This window comes from Akebia trifoliata, chromosome 15, assembly GCF_017979445.1.
Source record: "Akebia trifoliata isolate Shusen 1 chromosome 15, ASM1797944v1, whole genome shotgun sequence".
In the NCBI taxonomy this organism is placed as follows: Eukaryota; Viridiplantae; Streptophyta; class Magnoliopsida; order Ranunculales; family Lardizabalaceae; genus Akebia; species Akebia trifoliata.
The window spans coordinates 85,088-103,282 of NC_141389.1; the positions used below are offsets into that span (position 1 = coordinate 85,088).

The 18,195-nt window shown below is 33.5% G+C and overlaps 1 protein-coding gene across 1 annotated transcript; it reads left to right on the top strand.

Annotated features, from left to right (window-relative positions):
* Nucleotides 1-16: 16 nt before the first annotated feature.
* On the top strand, nucleotides 17-17,836 carry LOC147383705 (uncharacterized). The gene is made up of 13 exons (XM_086426486.1): nucleotides 17-273; nucleotides 379-452; nucleotides 1,236-1,319; nucleotides 1,419-1,499; nucleotides 3,000-3,080; nucleotides 13,743-13,835; nucleotides 13,995-14,174; nucleotides 14,313-14,380; nucleotides 14,579-14,630; nucleotides 14,904-14,957; nucleotides 15,043-15,132; nucleotides 16,746-16,812; nucleotides 17,506-17,836. Exons 1-13 carry the CDS (start codon nucleotides 135-137, stop codon nucleotides 17,595-17,597), a joined length of 1,155 nt encoding a protein of 384 aa, XP_086282612.1. The 5' UTR covers nucleotides 17-134; the 3' UTR covers nucleotides 17,598-17,836.
* Nucleotides 17,837-18,195: the final 359 nt, after the last annotated feature.

Consider the following 18,195-nt stretch of genomic DNA (forward strand, 5'->3'; position numbering starts at 1 on the left):
ATTAACTAACAAACAGGACCCTTTATAAGCAAATACAAGACCTCGAATTCTCAGTTGGCGACATATTAATGGAAGAGGAGGATCGAAGAAAACCCTAGAGTACTGTAGATTGATTTTTATTGGAAGAAACAGAGATGGAGATTCTAAACAAGCTGAGAAATCTAGACGCCTATCCGAAGATCAACGAGGATTTCTACAGTAGAACCCTCTCTGGAGGTCTCATTACTCTCGTTTCTTCAATTGCGATCCTCTTTCTCTTCTTCTCCGAGCTCAGTAAGTTCTCCTTCTTCTTTCCTTTTTTATTTCATGATTTTTGATTTTTGATTTTCGATTTGATCTTCCACAAAATCTCACTAATTTATATATAATTGGGTGCAGACTTGTATGTCCACGTTGTTACCGAGTCTAAGCTGACTGTAGATACTTCAAGAGGAGAAACTCTGCGAGTTAATGTCAGTAAGCATGCCTTCAAATTATAGTCAATTTTGTTGTTTAATTTCACTTCTTACTTCATTTAATCAATTAAAAAATTCCTCAAAACCCTACTTGTTTGAATTTCATACCAGGATTTTAGATCTTATACTTGACCTTGTTTGTTCGCCTTTAAATGGATTACTAGCCTTTTTTCGTGCTGGAAATTTGATCTTATGATGTCTACTCTGAGAAACTTAAATTTAATTCTATCGATCAATTCCTATCCTTATCAATGCTATCATAAAGTGAATTAACTAAAAGATTTCAAAATTTTCCATGTAGATTCGGGAACCAGTTATATAATTGAATGAGATAGTTTTAATGAGATCCTAAGATCATCTCCAATGGAGCCCTTAAAAATCTCACACTAAAATGTGCCACCAAGGCACCTTTAACATAGTCTAACAAACAAGCATCTCCATAGTACATGTTATTGTACAAAACAGGCATCTGTATTGGCATCAAAACTTTTACTTATTTTCAACCATTTACTTGTTTTCTTTATTGTTAATTGAGGAGTAATAAGTAAAAGTCGGGGGGTGTAATGGTGGCGTGGCTAGCTAAAGAGTTAGCCATAGTTAACGTATTCTCTAACATCTGACAAGCTAACAACAGTATATAGCCAGTCTGTTGGAGGGATGAACTCATTTAAAGTTAGCGGGTTTAACACAAGTAGACCCACTAACATGTCCATTATAAATGCTCTAAGAGGCATTTTTTTTTGTCTTCTAGTAAATTTGTTTTCTTTTATGATTTTGCAGTTTGACGTGACTTTTCCAGCCCTTGCATGTTCACTTGTTAGCATCGATGCCATGGATATCAGTGGAGAGCAGCATTATGATATAGTATGTTTTGTAAATTTGGGCCTTTAACTGTATCTTATTTTCCTTTCAGTTTCACTATTTGGATCCAACTCATTATATATGTTCTGAATTTTACTGCAGAGACATGATATAATCAAGAAAAGAATAGATCATGATGGTACTGTAATCGAATCAAAATCCGATGGCATTGGTGCACCCAAGGTCTGTATCTCGTCATACTTTTGATGTTCAACTTTTTGGAGATCATTGAAAATTTTATTTTATATTTTTGTAAGCATTGTCTGTTCTTTTAGGCGGCTATGGTCCTGGTTTTATAGTTTCTGTTTGGTTCTCTGAACTGTAATTTGCATTTTTTACTTGGAACTTGGAATCATGAGTATTGATATTCTTATGAAACATATCAATCTCAAGATTTTAACCTTCATTCTTTCGGATGAGATATGTGAAAAGCTGGGTTTCGACCCATAGTTCAGTTGGTTTGACACTTTGCAAAGAAACTTTGAGGTCGTGGGTTCAAGTCAGGTTTACTCATAAAAAAAGGGATATTTGAAAGGCCCCTGCCTAGATTTGTGAGCCAATGCCAATTATGTGATCATTGGCTCATTGCCACATGGCTTTGTTTAAAGCTTTGATTTGGATATTAAAATGCAAGCTCTCTTACAAGTGATCGAGTTATATGTTTGAACAAGATCAGGCTAGAGCTAATTTAATTCTCTCTGCCACTTCCTTTTTGTGTTCCATTATTGCTTCTGTTAAGCTTTAGGTATATTCGGAGATGTTTAGAGTGTTAGAATGGAATCTTCACTGGCTTATGTACTGATAATTCTGTAATCTGATTACTTTTAATGTGATTTAAGAACTGGTGTACTTATATTTGAAATGGAGAACCTAAACAAGCAGAGATTGTTGCTTATCCCACTCATAGTGGGAATTTTTGAGTGTGGGTTTTACATTATATTTACTCAAGTCCTGGAAAAGCAATCATTCAGATTGATAATGGAAATAATAGAGACTAAGTTGTGGATTTTAGTATGATCTGAAATTGTTGGTTATGCTCATCTAGAGCATCATCATGCATGTTTTAGCACTATCTGGGATAATCGGCACGCTGTAACATGACCCTTTTTTTGGAGTATAAAGGAGAAAGATAGGTTGTTTAAATTTGAAACAAAATTCTGGATCTGTTTGTCTTTTCTTGTTTGCTAATTCGTGTGGTCTTTGTTGCTGTTGTCTCGTCTGGAGAGCAGTGTTTTTTTCTTTTCCCTATGAAAGTGGAACGTGAGAAATATTTGTATAGAACTGTTGGAAACTCTGTGTACATAATGGTCTCCACTCCATTTTGAAAGTTCTTTCATATAGCATGAGGGTTGGACTTTTGTCATTAGATATTGAGTGCACACCTTTTATTTTTCTTGATGCTCAATTGCTTACTAAGTGCAATCTTTGTCCAGAATTATAAAAATGCTCAACCTAATCCTGATGGAGGTACAATGTACATAGGTTAGATAGTTAGAAATAATTTGTAACTGCAGTTACCTGTGCCATAGATTCTATATACGTAGTGTAGAGTATTTGATGGTTTCATAATGCTTAACATTAAACAAAAAAAAAAGTATGTTTTCGTTTTAGATCTGAATCTTTTACCGATCAAAAAAACAAAAAGATCTGAATCTTTTAATTCCTCTGTATTTTTTTTTCCAGATTGATTTACCTCTACAGAAGCATGGCGGAAGGCTTGATCACAATGAGACTTACTGTGGGTCTTGTTTTGGAGCAGAAGTGGTATTTTCTCTCTCGGACAGTACCTTTAGTCAAATATGCCTTTCTCTTACCTTTTGAAAATGCTTATATATATATACTAGTGGATGCCCATGCCTACGGCATGGATGATCATGCATGCATGTGTTTCTAGTCACACATGAGTGGGGAACCTATTCTCACACCCTTAATAAATGTCCAACTTCCTCTAGTCAACCATTGTCTTTAACCACTTGGCAAACCCCATTCTCAGACCCTTCAATATTTTGAACGGCTTTTCGTCTAAGTAACCGAACAAATGTCAAGAAGTTATATTAAAAAAAGACTCATTTATACTACAACACTTCTCACTTACATTTACATGATGCACTTGCAACTACTATATTTAAAGATTGGTGGCAACAACAATCAAGAATAAACCAAAAAGGGGTAAAAGAGGAAAGACAATAAAATTTTAGGAGTATTATTGGAAAAAAGGGTAAAAGGGTGAAGGCAATACAATTGGAGTGGGATAAAGGGGAAGAAGAAAAAGAATAGAGTTGGAGTGGTATTATTGGAAATGAGTATAAGAGAAAAGCCAATAAAGTAGAAGGGGTATTCTTGAAAAGGGAGGAGAGAAAGGGGAATAAAGTTGAAATTGTTCCTCAGAGAGTTTGAGAATGGAAAGTGATGAATCGAAGTATCCCTATTAACAATTTTTTTTTTTTGGGTATGGTGACAACCATTAAAGCATTTTTGGGAATAAAAATACTATGATCCTACCAACTTTAACAAAACATCAGAATAGAAGTCAGTCAAAATAATGAATTCTCAGACTTCATTAATAGATTAATAGAAACTAAAAAAAATGCTGATTTACCTATCAGTTAAAGTAGCGCAATTTGCATCAAGAATTAGTTTTCAAAATTTGAAGTTCTGATATTAGAAAAGATATAAGATAACGAGACCAATAAATATTCCATGAGATTAAAACAACCTCTAAGTACTATTAATTTAAAAAACCATCATTAAAAAAACACTACGACCATCAAAATTCAACAACCTCTAAAACTACATTAGTTTTCTAAAATATCCTTTTATCATATTATCTTAAAAATCACCTTAATATTTTAAATTACAAAAAGACACTTGCAATGAAAACAATCTCTCTTATAGATTTTCAAAAGAAAACTTTGACATTATATCATGTGAATAATTTTCAAAAGGAAAGCAATTAAGTGTCTTCCATTAATTGTCTAGGAAGAAAGACATACAAACAACATGTAGCTAATGACCAAATGGTTTGGAGCAAAAGCATAAAACCATGGTAATAGACTAACACAAGCCAACCACAATATGCATCCATAGATCAACATATATATATATATGATAAGATCTAGAAACCCAAGTTAAAAATTTACTTCTAAAAAGATATATTCATATTGTGCTCCTCTAGAGAGCAAGCAAATTATTAGAAAAGAAATCAAAAAGGACAAAAGATAAGGCAATTAATGTGAATATTCACGGTGTACAAAAAATATGTTACAATAACTATTTTATCTTAGTCTGATAACCAGATTACATCGCTGCCAAGGATTTGCTCTCTTCTAGCAAAATCGGCAAGCTCTTAAAATGTATTCATATCTATTATAAAGCCCATTCATCATGGATAAACAGAAAGTAATTACATACAATTCCATTAGAATTCAAGCCCTGATTTAACCATACAACTCCATTAGAATTCAAGAAATTAGATACATTGTAATAGCATAAAATAAACAAAAATAGAAACAATTAACTTTAAAGAGAGAGAGAGAGAGAGAGGGAAACATAGTAAAATTTGCATTTTAGTAACATTTGAAAAGAAATTGGAAGCCTAACCCAACCACAACTTTTTTCCCTTTTGGCACGTAAATGCACTCATAATCTTTTCTCACTTTTCAACCTTAATTGCAACAATAAAAAATATTGATCAAAACAAAAACACATTCTTTCAAATTTGATTGACGAAAAACCAACATACTCTAATTGAAACAAACTTGGCCTTCGTCGTTATGAAACTAATCAAAAAATCTGGTTTGCACCATCTAAGCCATAAACTCTAGTGAGGAACTCCTATGAATAATACTCTCCCATTTTCTTAGGTCATTCTAATTTTCTTAACCATCTCAGTAATATCTCAGCATAGAATTGTTGTTCACTACTGTTAAAACTTTTACCGTTTTCTTCACCCTAGGACTGGAGGAATCGATTATAGACATAAAGACTATGTAGTGAGTCTTTCTTTGAAACTGAAGAGAAAGTCTCAGTGTAATTGATACCTTCCTTCTGAGTAAAACCTTTGGCTAACAGTTTGGCTTTAAATCGTTCGATATTGTCTTTTGCGTCTTGTTTGGTCTTGAAGACCCATTTAGAGCCGACTTTCTTACTTTTAGGAGGCAATTCGACGAGACCCCAAACATGGTTTTGGTCTATAGATTTTAACTCTTCTTTCATGACATTCATCCACTTAGTAGAATCATTCCTTTTTCATTACTTGTGAAAATGTAATTGGATATTTATTTATCTTAATATCGAAATAAGATTCCTATAGATATACCACGTAATCATCTGAAATAGTAGGTCTTCTTGTTTGGAGAAATCTTATCAGAACTACCGATGGTGAATCTTCAATTACAATGGTTGAGTCCTCATGGAGTGATGAACCAACTTTCTCTAATTGTTGTCCATTCTTCTCAAGATTAAGAGGTGGTAGGATATCCATTCTTACTTCTTCAAAAGTTATTTTACGTGGTTTTGCATTCCTACTAATCTCACCATTTTTCAGGAATTTGGTATTTTCGATTTCAACTATTCTCATACTGTGATTAGGGCAATAGAATTTGTATCCTTTGGACTTTTTTAGATAACCTATGAAATATCTAAAAATAGTCTTGGGATCCAATTTCCTCTCCTATAGATTGTAAATCCTTGCTTCCGTTAGATAATCCCAAACATGTAAATGTCTTAAACTAGGTTTCCTACTAGTCCATAACTCAAAAGAAGTTTTAGGAACTGCCTTACTAGAAACCATGCTTAAGATATACATTTAGGTCTTTAATGCTTCTCCCTACAAGAACTCTGGAACTATTGAGTGACTCAACATATTCCTAACCATATCCATAAGTGTACATTTACGCCTTTCAGCTATACCATTCTGTTGAGGCGTGTTAGGCATTGTATACTGTGCACAAATACTTAATTTTTTTAAGAGGTTAGCAAAAGAGCCAGGATTCTAGCATGATTCATTAAATTTACCATAGTATTCATCTTTTCTATCTGATCTAAACTATTTTAACCTTTCTATTTAATTGTCTTTCTACCTCAATATGGATTGTAAATCCCACATTATAGAATGGACAGTCTAAAACAGTGAGGAAGGTTATAAGGGCCTTCGAATGCACACCTGCATAAGAAACCCCCTTGAGTATCCAATCTCTTTCAAGTATGTTATTTGTGAAGATAGTTCTAAATCACTTAGACCTAAAATTGTAGTGACAATAACACTCTAGATTAGTTGCCATTGTGATGATAGTTGTTCCCATTTTACATATTGATGTAGCGGGAGCGTGTGAATCAATAGATTCAATTGATAAATAAGCAATAACTTGAAACAAAAATAAAGCATAAAGCTAAAAAGTAATTAAAAGAGAAAAGATAATTAAATTGATTGATTGATTATTATTAATTTTCGGATTTGAATCTCCTTAGATAGATAACTCCATCATAACAATTTAGAATCCTACTAAAATACTAAAAATTAACATTTCTAACATATCTATTACATAATTCTAACTTTCTAGAACTCAAATTGGACACTTCTAATTATAGTTTAAATAAAAACGAATTTAAAACAAATTAAAACTATCAAGGAATTGCACTCTTAACATTACTATGAAATAGAAATCTTACTAGAACTAGAAATAGAAAAACCTAATAGAATTAGAAAACTGCTAAGAGTTGTAGATGTCCTACATCAGGCCCCCTTTCTTTGAAAAAAACTCATCCTCGAGTTGTTCTTGAAGGTCTTTTTTTTTCTATTTATCTCTCATTCTAATCCACTTCAGTGATATCCGTTCTTCAGACTTTGTTTAGAAAATTTAATTGACTATAGCATATCATCAGGTAAATCCATCACATAAGCATTATTGTTTATCTTCTTTAAGATATGAAGGGGTTCAATTTTCTTCAACTTGGTACTAAGATAAGCCATGACCAAGTCTCCTTTTTCATACTTCTTGAATCTTCAATCAACACTGATTTTGTACTTGTTAGGAGAAGTTTCAAGGTTCTTTTTCGGTTGTTCTTTCAATATGTCATGTTCTTTTAAACTCATCCCGTAACGGGGCCGATTTGGGAGACTTGTATCAGACACCAAATCGGTGTGTTGTATATTTCTCATACGAGACAATGAATTTGACATTTCTGAAGGAAGAACACAAGAAAATTCGTCAAGGAGAGGGATTGCACTTGATGAAAAACTTGAGTAGGAGGGTTGAAAGGTTGCACTACCATCGGGAACACTTGGCTTGTTTCCTTTAAGTCGTCATTGATGTTGGTAGAAACAAAGCATAATCCATTCTGTTTGGCTGGTTGGGTAACCTTGGATTTTGAATGGGAAGGGTGTAAGATCACTTTGACATTATTATGCATGAAAGAATAGGTGTTGGCTTTGCCTCAGTAGGTGACATCATTATCATAAGCCAAAGCCTTCCTAAGAGGATGTGGCATGCTCGCATTGAGACAATGTCACAAATAACCTCATCTTTATATTGCCCAATGCTAAAAGAAATGGAGCATTGTCTTGTTACATTCTTCTTGCATTCATCTTCCACCCAACTTATAGAATAAGGTGTAGGGTGTTGTGTAGTGGGTACCTTGAGCGCATTGATCATGTGACTTGAAATTATATTTTCTGAACTTTCACTGTCTATAATTAATTGGCACAACTTACCTTGAACCTTGCATGTAGTCTAGAAAAGACTATGTCGAGTTGAAGGATCAACATGTACTGATAATAAGTTGTGGATAATACAACTAAGATGTTCACCTTCTTCAAACTTCTCGAATTGGGCTTCCAATTCAGTTTTAGTGATGAATTATTTTCCACCAGCTATGAATGTGGATCATAACAAAAGTTTTGATACCACTTGACGTAGCGGAAACGTGTGAATCGATAGATTCGATAGGTTATGTTCAATGGAACACTCTAAATCAATTTGAATCAATAGATTCAATTGATAAACAAGCAATAACTTGAAAGAAAATAAAGCATAAGGCTAAAAAGTAATTAAAAAAGAAAAGATAATTAGATTGATTGATTGATTATTATTAATTTTCTGATTTAGAACTCTTTATATAGATAACTCTATCATAACAATTTAAAATCCTACTAAAATACTAAAAATTAACATTCCTAACATATCTATAACATAATACTAACTTTCTAATCCTATTAGAACTCAAATTGGACACTTCTAAACACTACTAATTATAGTCTAAATAATAAAAACGAATTTAAAATAAATTAGAAACTAATAAGGAATTGTACTCCTAACAGAACTATGAAATAGAAATCCTACTAGAACTAGAAATAAAAATAAAACCTAATAGAATTTAGAAAATGCTAAGAGTTGTAGATGTCCGATATCACATACCTCCCAACTCCCAACTCAAATGCAAGTAAATTTCTAATAAATGCTTGTGAAAAGAATCACTCAAGAGTAATGAGGCCACAAAAATCACCAAACTTTTAGCTAGTACATGAGACAAATACCGTATGGATATAACATTTACAATGAAAATTTGAAGGATTTTGGCAACATAAACTATAATGAAGGATACGAGCACATGCTACTCATAGAAGTTCAAGAACCTGACCAAGATCCCATGTATTATTCTTCTATATAGCATTATGAAAACATGTTTAACATGGTAACTATTTTCACTTCATCTTCATCAAAATTTTATCCCTAAGATTTGGGGTCGGCTAAATGATTAAATAAATTTTGATAGAACATCAACAGAAGAAAGATTGATTGGAAAAGGGTACAATTGAGTGTTTTTTAGAAACATAATGAGAAGATGATGATATGTGTAAGAGAATTTGGATATTTCAAATCACCTCCCGTGTATATTATTGGCTATTTGCAATGACTACAACATCCATTTCTTATGCATAACTCAGAGATCTAGGTTTCTTGATGCCACCATGTTTCACAAAGGAAGGTGAATTGACCAAGAAATGAGAAATTTTTATATATTTGAGTGGGCATCCAAAATGGGTGTCATAGACTTAAGGAATCACCAAATACACATGGGGAACTCCATGCATATATATTTGGCTACTTGTGAATGCTTAAACCATTTTGGAAGTTGCACTTAGGCATCTGTGCTTTTCCCTAATAATTGCAATGTATCAAAGCATCACCTAAAAATGTACATGCACAGAAATAAGATTTCACCTTTCAACCATCTTTTTGTAAATAAAATTGAGTATGAATCATATTTGATTACATATAGAGGTGCCTATGAAAAAAATGAAAGTTGTCAAACCTTAAGTTTTTGTAGGATTAACTTTTGGTCCTACCCATTAGGAAAATATAACTTACAAAAAAAATTAATTGAGGCTTGTAGACTCATGTAATATTAGTGGGATTCCAAATCTTCATAATGATCATTATTAAAAGTGTCAACACAATAGGTACACGTTTTGTATGACTCTTTTTACAAATATTTCAAAACAATGCCAACACCTAACAATAACCACATCCAACAAACTGATGCACGATATTTTTACCTGAAAAATATAATAAAACAGAACAATCAATTTAAAAGTCACAAAATACTAAAGTTTACAACACCTACACTACTCTCCACTGTATTTTCAAACTTGCAAGAGCTGGAATCCAAGATCAAAATGCCAAATATGTTGAAAATCTTAAAATTCACTATAAAACATCAGAAATGAAATCAATTTGAGGAAGAACAATGAATAATGTACATTAATTTGATTTAAATTTTGAGGTGTGCATGTAATAATCTGTTTAATGTTAACCTGGCTTGGTTAAAATGTTAAAAATCTGCAAATTCACAGTAACAAATCATTTAAAAATCTATAAATTTTATCCGAACCAATCATACACAAAATCTATTGTCAACTAAAACAAAAAAAAAGCAATTTTGGGGTGTAGCTTGAATTTAAATTTGTTAGTAACGTTAGGGTATAGGTGGTTGAATTTCATAGTTGAAGGGGGTTCACCAACCATGAGAACATATCTTGTCCCAATTTGGGGGTTGCTGGAAACCACGGAGAGAGTTCAAGACAATAGAGTAAAAAAATGAAGATCCGTATGAGATAAAAAAGAGAAATGGGTGGCAATAATGGGCAAGAGATTGGAATTTTTTAAATTTTTACATCTACAAAACTATAGCTGAGCTGCTGAGGGGACATTTATCCTGAACTCAAAAATACAAACTGCTCCAACTCAGTTGTGTTTTATAATATATATATATTACCTCTTGTTGTGTGCTAGCCTTCTGATGAGTCATTGAATGTCATAGAAAAAGTGAATAATAGCATAGATATTTGATTATGTTCTTTAAATTTGCATAAATATTTTAATGTCATTTTGGAGTATTTGATACTGCATAATGATTGTTCTTCACCCACTAATCAAAAAAAGAAAAACTCCATCACGTTGTTTTATTCATGTAAGGGTGGGTTGGTAGAAGTATGTGTACCATAGTTTTATCTGAATTTTATGGCTCGGTATGAAGATCTAGAGTGGTTAGAACATAGTTCGACTCTAACCATTTATTGGAAATGGATGTTTTGGTAAGTTGCATATGATTTTCCACAGACTTGGGTTCAATTCCCACTGTCATCGAGTTACTGGTCTCATTAAAGACAGGCTTACCAATCAATATAAAAGAAGTTGCATACAATTTTACCAAACCCATCAATTGATCAGACGCATGACCTGTATATAACTCAGCTTTGTTTAATTGGTCGATTGCTAATCATAGTTGTTCATATAAGAATGTAGATCATAAATTGGTTCATCCATGTTAATTGTTGTTCATTTCTTCCTCAAGGCTTTGGATTCATTTTTGTGGCTAACCATGAAATCAGAACAAATTTTACACCTGTCACCCCCAATGATTCAAACTTGGTTTAATACTAAAAATTGATGCAAGATGACATGGGAAGCTTCAAAATCCTTGTTGTACCCAATGATACAGTATCAATACTAGTATTGGATGCTTTATGGGGACTCATAACGTCTCATTTAATACTGTGAGAATTAAATTGGACCCTAAAACCATAAGGAGAAGGATTCGGATCAACTTAGGAACTTGGGATTCAAATAGTTGGATTGTAATATTAATAAAGATTTCTCGTAGAGAGTTAAAAAAGAAATGAAAAAATATTGAAAATTCAATATATGTATGAATGATGCATGTAGGTTAAGTGATGTTCTGTTATTGAAAATACAACTTTCAAAAATGTGTTTAAATCCATCTAGACAGCTTCCTTATTGTTCCTTGGAAACACTTTTTTCCTTAATCATTTGTTTAAGAGGATCCTTTTATGATGAGGGAGGCAAGATTCATGTGTAACTACTCCATAATCCATTATCTAATGACAATGTTTTGTACAAAAAATTAAAAGTAATTACAAGGAACTTGTCCTAGCAATCTTTATACGAAATATATAAACACAATCCTAAATTCATATTTATAAAACAAAAATCTTTCTCAGAAATAATAATCAAAATCATGTGTCACCACTTCATTGTGAAATGAAAATTATTTTTCCCTTCATTGAAAATCCAATTCTCTATATATCGAATTTCATGTATGGACGTGCATTTCTTATCATGTGTTAAGTAATCAGTAAAAGCACTCACCGATTTTTCATTTTTGCAGAGCTTTACCCTCTCTCTCTCTCTCTCTCTCACTTTTTTTGGAGAGGGGGGATACAACATAGGGCTCATTGTTTCCACTTAAAAATGTATTCCATGTTTTATATTATTCAAATTGTAAGATTTGATTCATTCAATAACAGAAGTTGTGGCCTTGGACATAATTGAATGGAGGAATAGGATTCATCTAGCTGAACCCCAAATCTTTGGGATTAGGTTTTGGTGATGATGATGATGATGTACGATTTGATTCATGAATGGTATTGAATTTTTAGATTCACAAAGAAACTGTAGGATTTTTGTCGAGAGGGATTTAGAAATAATATTCAAATAATTTAGTTTGAGGTTTGATTTGAATAGTAGGATTCAAATCATACATTATATATTTTTTAATAATATTTTGTTTAGTATTGTACAGATGCTGTTTCTATTTATTTTATATCTCGTATGACAGTTTCCTAGTGGTATTAATATGTACACTGGCATCTATATTGCTGCTGTAAATTTCTGAAAGAAATATTCTTCTTTCTGCTTCTTGCATCCATGTCCATGACCTTATCCATACCAGGCCATATTGGAGGATGGCTGTGGTGTTAATGAAAATAAGAAATTAATATGAAATTCAAGAATGAAGATGAGTCTATTTGAAACCAAACATTCCCAATTTCTGCTGAATCACTTCCTAGGCCAACGAAGAACCACTATTCTATCAAGAAACCAATCCTATTCCAAAGTTCAACAGTACTTGAAAGCAAATCCATAACAAGTAACTCTTGTATGGATGTGAACATATTCATATTACAGGCATAACTCACTCAGCTCATATTCAAATTTTTAATGTTGATCTCATTTGATAGCTAGATGAATAAGCTTACAAATTGAAGCATTAAGAGTGGGAAAAAATGATATTAGGCCCTGCTAGGGATGACCACAAAGCATCATAAATTGTTGTAAAACAAAATCTGCAGGTGTCGAAACTTGGTTGCATCTTCAAATTTTCTTCGGGTGCTTGGTTGCCTTCCATCGACTGCAAATTGCTTTAATTTTTATGTGTCTATCCAGTTCCCTTAAGAAATCACTGAAAGTTTTACTCCACTATTGAAATCAGTGCAAACTATTGCAAAGGTTTGGGCTGCAAAACTTTACAAAATTATGACAATTTGAGGGCATACCAGACAGGTTCTAAGTGAGGTGTTGGGAGTATATTGCATCCATTCCTGCCACGAGAAAGAAATTTTCCTTTCTTTGACTCTAGCAGACACTACTCTATTAAGCTCCCAATCTTTGTAATAAATTTAAATGCAAGCCTTGTTCTACTATTTATGTCAGGGCTATGGAAATCAATGCTACTTCTTTAGATATTCGTTGTTAATGTTGTCGTCTACCTTAAAAACTGGTTTAATTCTACAAGTCAGATTTCTCTTGACTTCGCCTTTGTGAGAAGAGCCAGTACATAAGTCATGGTTTTTAGATATTAATAATGTTTTCTTACTAAACTTAATATTCTGCAAATTGAATGGATGGTTTAGTTGCATTTTATGTTGTGACATGTTCTTGGATATTGATTTGGTTGGGTTGATAAGCATACCTTGAAAAGGAGCAACTAGATTGTGGGCTAGGAAAGAAATAGTTCTTTGGTGAAAATGTGTCTCCAGGCCAACATTCTTTTCGGATCCAATGACCTAATGCCATGCACTTGTTACCATACCAAGTCAGTTCTCATATTTTGTTTTTATTGCAGTCAGATGATGACTGTTGTAACTCATGTGAAGAAGTCCGTGAAGCATACCAGAAGAAAGGATGGGCAGTGACAAATCCTGATTTGATTGATCAGGTTTATTAAAAATACTCTCGTTACCTTTTATTTTCTGCAATATACATGGATTGGTATTGAACTTCATCAAATTTTTTACACATGGATCATGTAGGTCCTATTATTGTCAAGTTTTATTGTCCGTAACTGGATTTGGCACTAAGGGTTGGTCTGTTTCAGTGCAAGAGGGAGGGCTTCATTCAAAAAGTTCAGGAGCAAGAAGGTGAAGGATGCAACATCCATGGATTTTTGGAAGTCAATAAAGTTGCTGGAAATTTTCATTTTTCTCCTGGGAAAAGTTTTCACCAAGCAAACCTTCATCTGTTTGATTTACTGCCATTTCAAACAGAAAGTTTCAATGTAAGGATATGAGCTGATTTGTGCTATATATGAATTGAGGTCTTACATTTTATTTATTTATTTTTTGATAGGCTATTTGTAGATTTTATGGAAATGTAATAGATCATGAATTTATCTCCTTCCTTTCCATTACTCCAGATAAGCCACAAAATAAACCACCTGTCTTTTGGTGCGGAGTATCCTGGCATTATCAATCCTCTTGATGGGTAAGATCATTATAATGTCATATATTCAAATTTAGCCTACTAATTGGATAAAAGTTGCACCGATGTCTTTAAATTACTAGTTAGGGTCCTGTAAGTTCTGATCCACTTTAGGGCTCACTTGACCTGATTTTTTTTATTCCGTTCTCATCACTGCAACAAAATTTCTAACCTGCTTTAGTTTTTCTGAGAAAATTTCAGTGTTCACTGGGCGCAGCAAACATCTTCTGGGATGTACCAGTATTTCATTAAGGTGAACATTTCAGTCTGTTGAAGTGGTTTTCTCTACTTGATTCATTGTTATAATCTGCCTAGCCAAAAAAAAAATTCCTCGTTATAATCTGAAATACTAGGGCCAAAAACATAATTCTTTTCAGTGCAACTCTGTCGGAGGTTCTGTTGTAACTGATTTCTTTTATTCACATATTTACCACATATTCTATTTGCCTTTGTACTATTTCGCTATTTTTATTATTTTTATGCCATGTAAATTCTGCTGTAATCATGACTTCCTTTATTGGTTCAGGTTGTCCCAACAATCTACACTGACATAAAGGGCCGCAAAATCAATTCAAACCAGGTAAATAATAGTGCTTGAATAGCCCTTCCCATATCTGTTACCTTTCTATGTCAAGGTGATGCTTACTCCTAATATGTCCATGCAGTTTTCTGTGACGGAGCATTTCAAAAGTGCAGATGGTTATTCTAGACCACCTCTTGGAGTTTTCTTCTTTTATGATTTTTCTCCAATTAAGGTGTGAACTACTAAAATCTGCCCTCAGAATTGCAGCAAGCACAAACATGTTTGCTTCTTGTGCATTACCATGGAGACTGTACTAGTCTTTTATAGAAATGAGGAAACTTAGTTATCGAATATATATTTTGGTAATGCATAGATTAGATCGATCTACGTATTTACGCATAAATTTTTTTTTGCTCCTGTACCATGTTGTAATCTCTTCATTTTCATTTACTTGAATAGATCTTTTCATGGCCTACAAAATGGGTTGGCGAAGTAGTTGGGCCTTTTTTTAATAAGTCAAATTTTCTTAAAGAAAAGCTGGTGGTCAAGATAACCAAGACCAAAACAGAGTGAAACATATAATAGGGAAAACCAGGAAACATACAGAAAGAAAGAAAGGAAATTAGACCCAAAATTATAACTACAGATCTCTGATGTTACAAATTAAGTCCCATCTAAAAAGAAAGTCTTTGAAGCAAATTCCTTGGAGATTTTGCTCTAGAAGTTCAAGGAAGCACACGATAAATATAATTATCTCTTGAAGAGAGTGTTTACATCCCTCAAACACCTGACAATTAATCTCCTTCAAAATGATCCAACATATGGCAAAGGGAGTTATGATCAAAAGAGTCATTTTTGAAGCCGCAAAGGAGAAACTAAATGATGCCCTTCCTCAAACAATGCAGAGATGGAATTTGGGAAACAGCATAAAATGTTAAAACGAGACAAAAAGTGAGCCCTAATAGTAGGGCCATCCATTGATGTATAAGTGCATATCTGTAGTGCAACACATGGAATTTCTTGCGGAAGATTGAGCGCCGAGTGCATGCATGCCCTTTGGCACGTTTGAGTAACTAAAATGTTAATTCAGTCCCACTATAGTTTTTATCTCATTTGTCGAGTGACTTTTGTGACTATGGAAGGTGGAGCTACTCAGCCTATCAATTTAACAAGGATGTTCTCTTTTTCTGAGAATTTCCATGTCATGTTTACATCTGATGCATTTACACATTTTGATACACAAATTACAAACTACCACAAGTCATCATTATTCTTATTATTTAGTATATTTATGATTCAAATCTCATCTTTTAAATCTAATTTCCTTGTTCTGCTAATCTGCATATTACATCTTTATGAAATATTATTGTGTGGGACAAGATTTTTCATATTGTCATGTCACAACAATGCATGGCATTTAACCTTAAATAACTTATTTGATTATCGCCGTCCGTGGTCATCTAGAAGGATGTCAGCTAGTTTCTTAGAAGCCATGACAAAAAGGATGCTGCACAAACAAAAAAAATGTGAGGTATCAGCAGGTTGGATGTGCAAAAATTTACGTCGTCAAACAGTTATTTCCAAATAAAATGGAGCTGATCAATTTGGATTGGATGTTCCCATCTTAACCAAATGAAGTTAACATTTTTTAATCCTGTCAGTGGTTAACTTAAGTTCATATCTTGGTTCGTCATCTATGTATACTATACACTAATTGTCCTCTAAAGGTCCTCCATAGAGATTTGATTGTAGTAGTCTATCTATGTATACTATACGTTTCTGAATTGTTCTGTAATGGGGTTTCTTTGGATATTGATTTTAATTCTTATATTAACAATTTTGCAGGTGACCTTCACGGAGGAAAAGGTATCACTATTGCACTTCCTGACGAATATCTGTGCTATTGTTGGAGGTAAAGCTGCTATCGGTGTGAAATTTCTAATTTATTTATTTTGGTTTAATTCATTTAGCAATACAAAGGATGAGAAAAGTTAGTTTTTCTTTAGGTGGTTGGAAATTACCATTACCCTTGGTTAATGTAAATAAGGAGTCTTTGCATTAGGATCTGAGAGCAATAGCTGTCCTCCCTGCCTGCTGTGCGCATGGCAACATTTCCAAGCCTTGTTGAGTCCCATCAAGGATGCATTTTATTAGGTTGAAAACCAACTAGGTTAGATGGTACTGAACCAGTTGATCTCATATACATTTATTTAGGCCGTCGGAAAAGAATGTCGATTCACCTAGATAAATGGTTTTAGGTTGTATGGGTACAATCATCTGATTAGCTCGACACTCAAACCTGAAGATCTTGGTAGAATCCAGAGTGGTGGGTCATAGTCCTCTAAATGCAAATTCATTGCGAGAGAATAAAAGTAGTGTAATGATTTTCTAACACTCCCCCTCTGACACAAAGCCCCCATCACAGAACCATTGATCATTTGCCTCGGGATACGCAGAAGCATAAATCTTTTTCTTGTGTGTCTTGCGGCAAATGATCTACGGTTCTGTGATGAGGGCGTGTGTCAGAGGGGGGCGTTATATTATCACGACTCATAAAAATATATGCCTAACAAGTCTTTTTTTCTTCATATTTTTGGGGTTTTAGGCATATTCACAATTTCTGGGATCATTGATGCTTTTGTATATCATGGGCAACGTGCAATCAAGAAGAAGATGGAGATTGGGAAGTATGGGTGATCCAGTTTGGAAGAAGCCTATACATTTTCTGGTTCGAAGTAGAGAAGATGGAGTTCAAGTTGTCGTCGGATCAAGTAGATGCACACTAGCAGACAGTTTGTTGGGTGGATTACAAAAAAAAAAAAAGATTTTTTATTTTTACCAATCTTTATAGTTTTTCTAATTGTCCTTTTTTATTCTGTACAATTAAAAAGTGATGATTATAGTGAAATTGTTGAACAGCCAGACTATTTTCCTCACGAGAACACCCTCTACAACTCGCTAAGTTGATAGTCTTCACCCACTAATTACTAACTACTACTAACCTTCTTTAAATATAATATGAGTTGAACTAAGTGACGAGAGTCATCTTCTTGACAAAAATAGACTGGAGTTACCGTTTTGAGTCAGGTGGACCAGTCGGAAATTGGGTTGGTAGTCATCAAGGCAATTCCCACAATTAATTTGTGGGGACTGCATTCACACAACTTAACCTAACTTTGAGGCCTAGAAAGAAAGTTGATCATGAGTTTCAATTGGTAAAGTCTGTGTTTTCTTGTAATATTAGGTGTCAGCCTTCAATACAATGTTGTGAAACCCTTTCCTTACTAACATAGTA

Bases quoted from the DNA above. Each gene is read 5' to 3' on its own strand.
- LOC147383705 (XM_086426486.1), top strand. From the start codon at position 135: ATGGAGATTCTAAACAAGCTGAGAAATCTAGACGCCTATCCGAAGATC. The intron at 13,836-13,994 runs GTTTATTAAAAA...GGTCTGTTTCAG, and splicing joins ATCCTGATTTGATTGATCAG to TGCAAGAGGGAGGGCTTCAT. The intron at 14,175-14,312 runs GTAAGGATATGA...CCATTACTCCAG, and splicing joins TTCAAACAGAAAGTTTCAAT to ATAAGCCACAAAATAAACCA.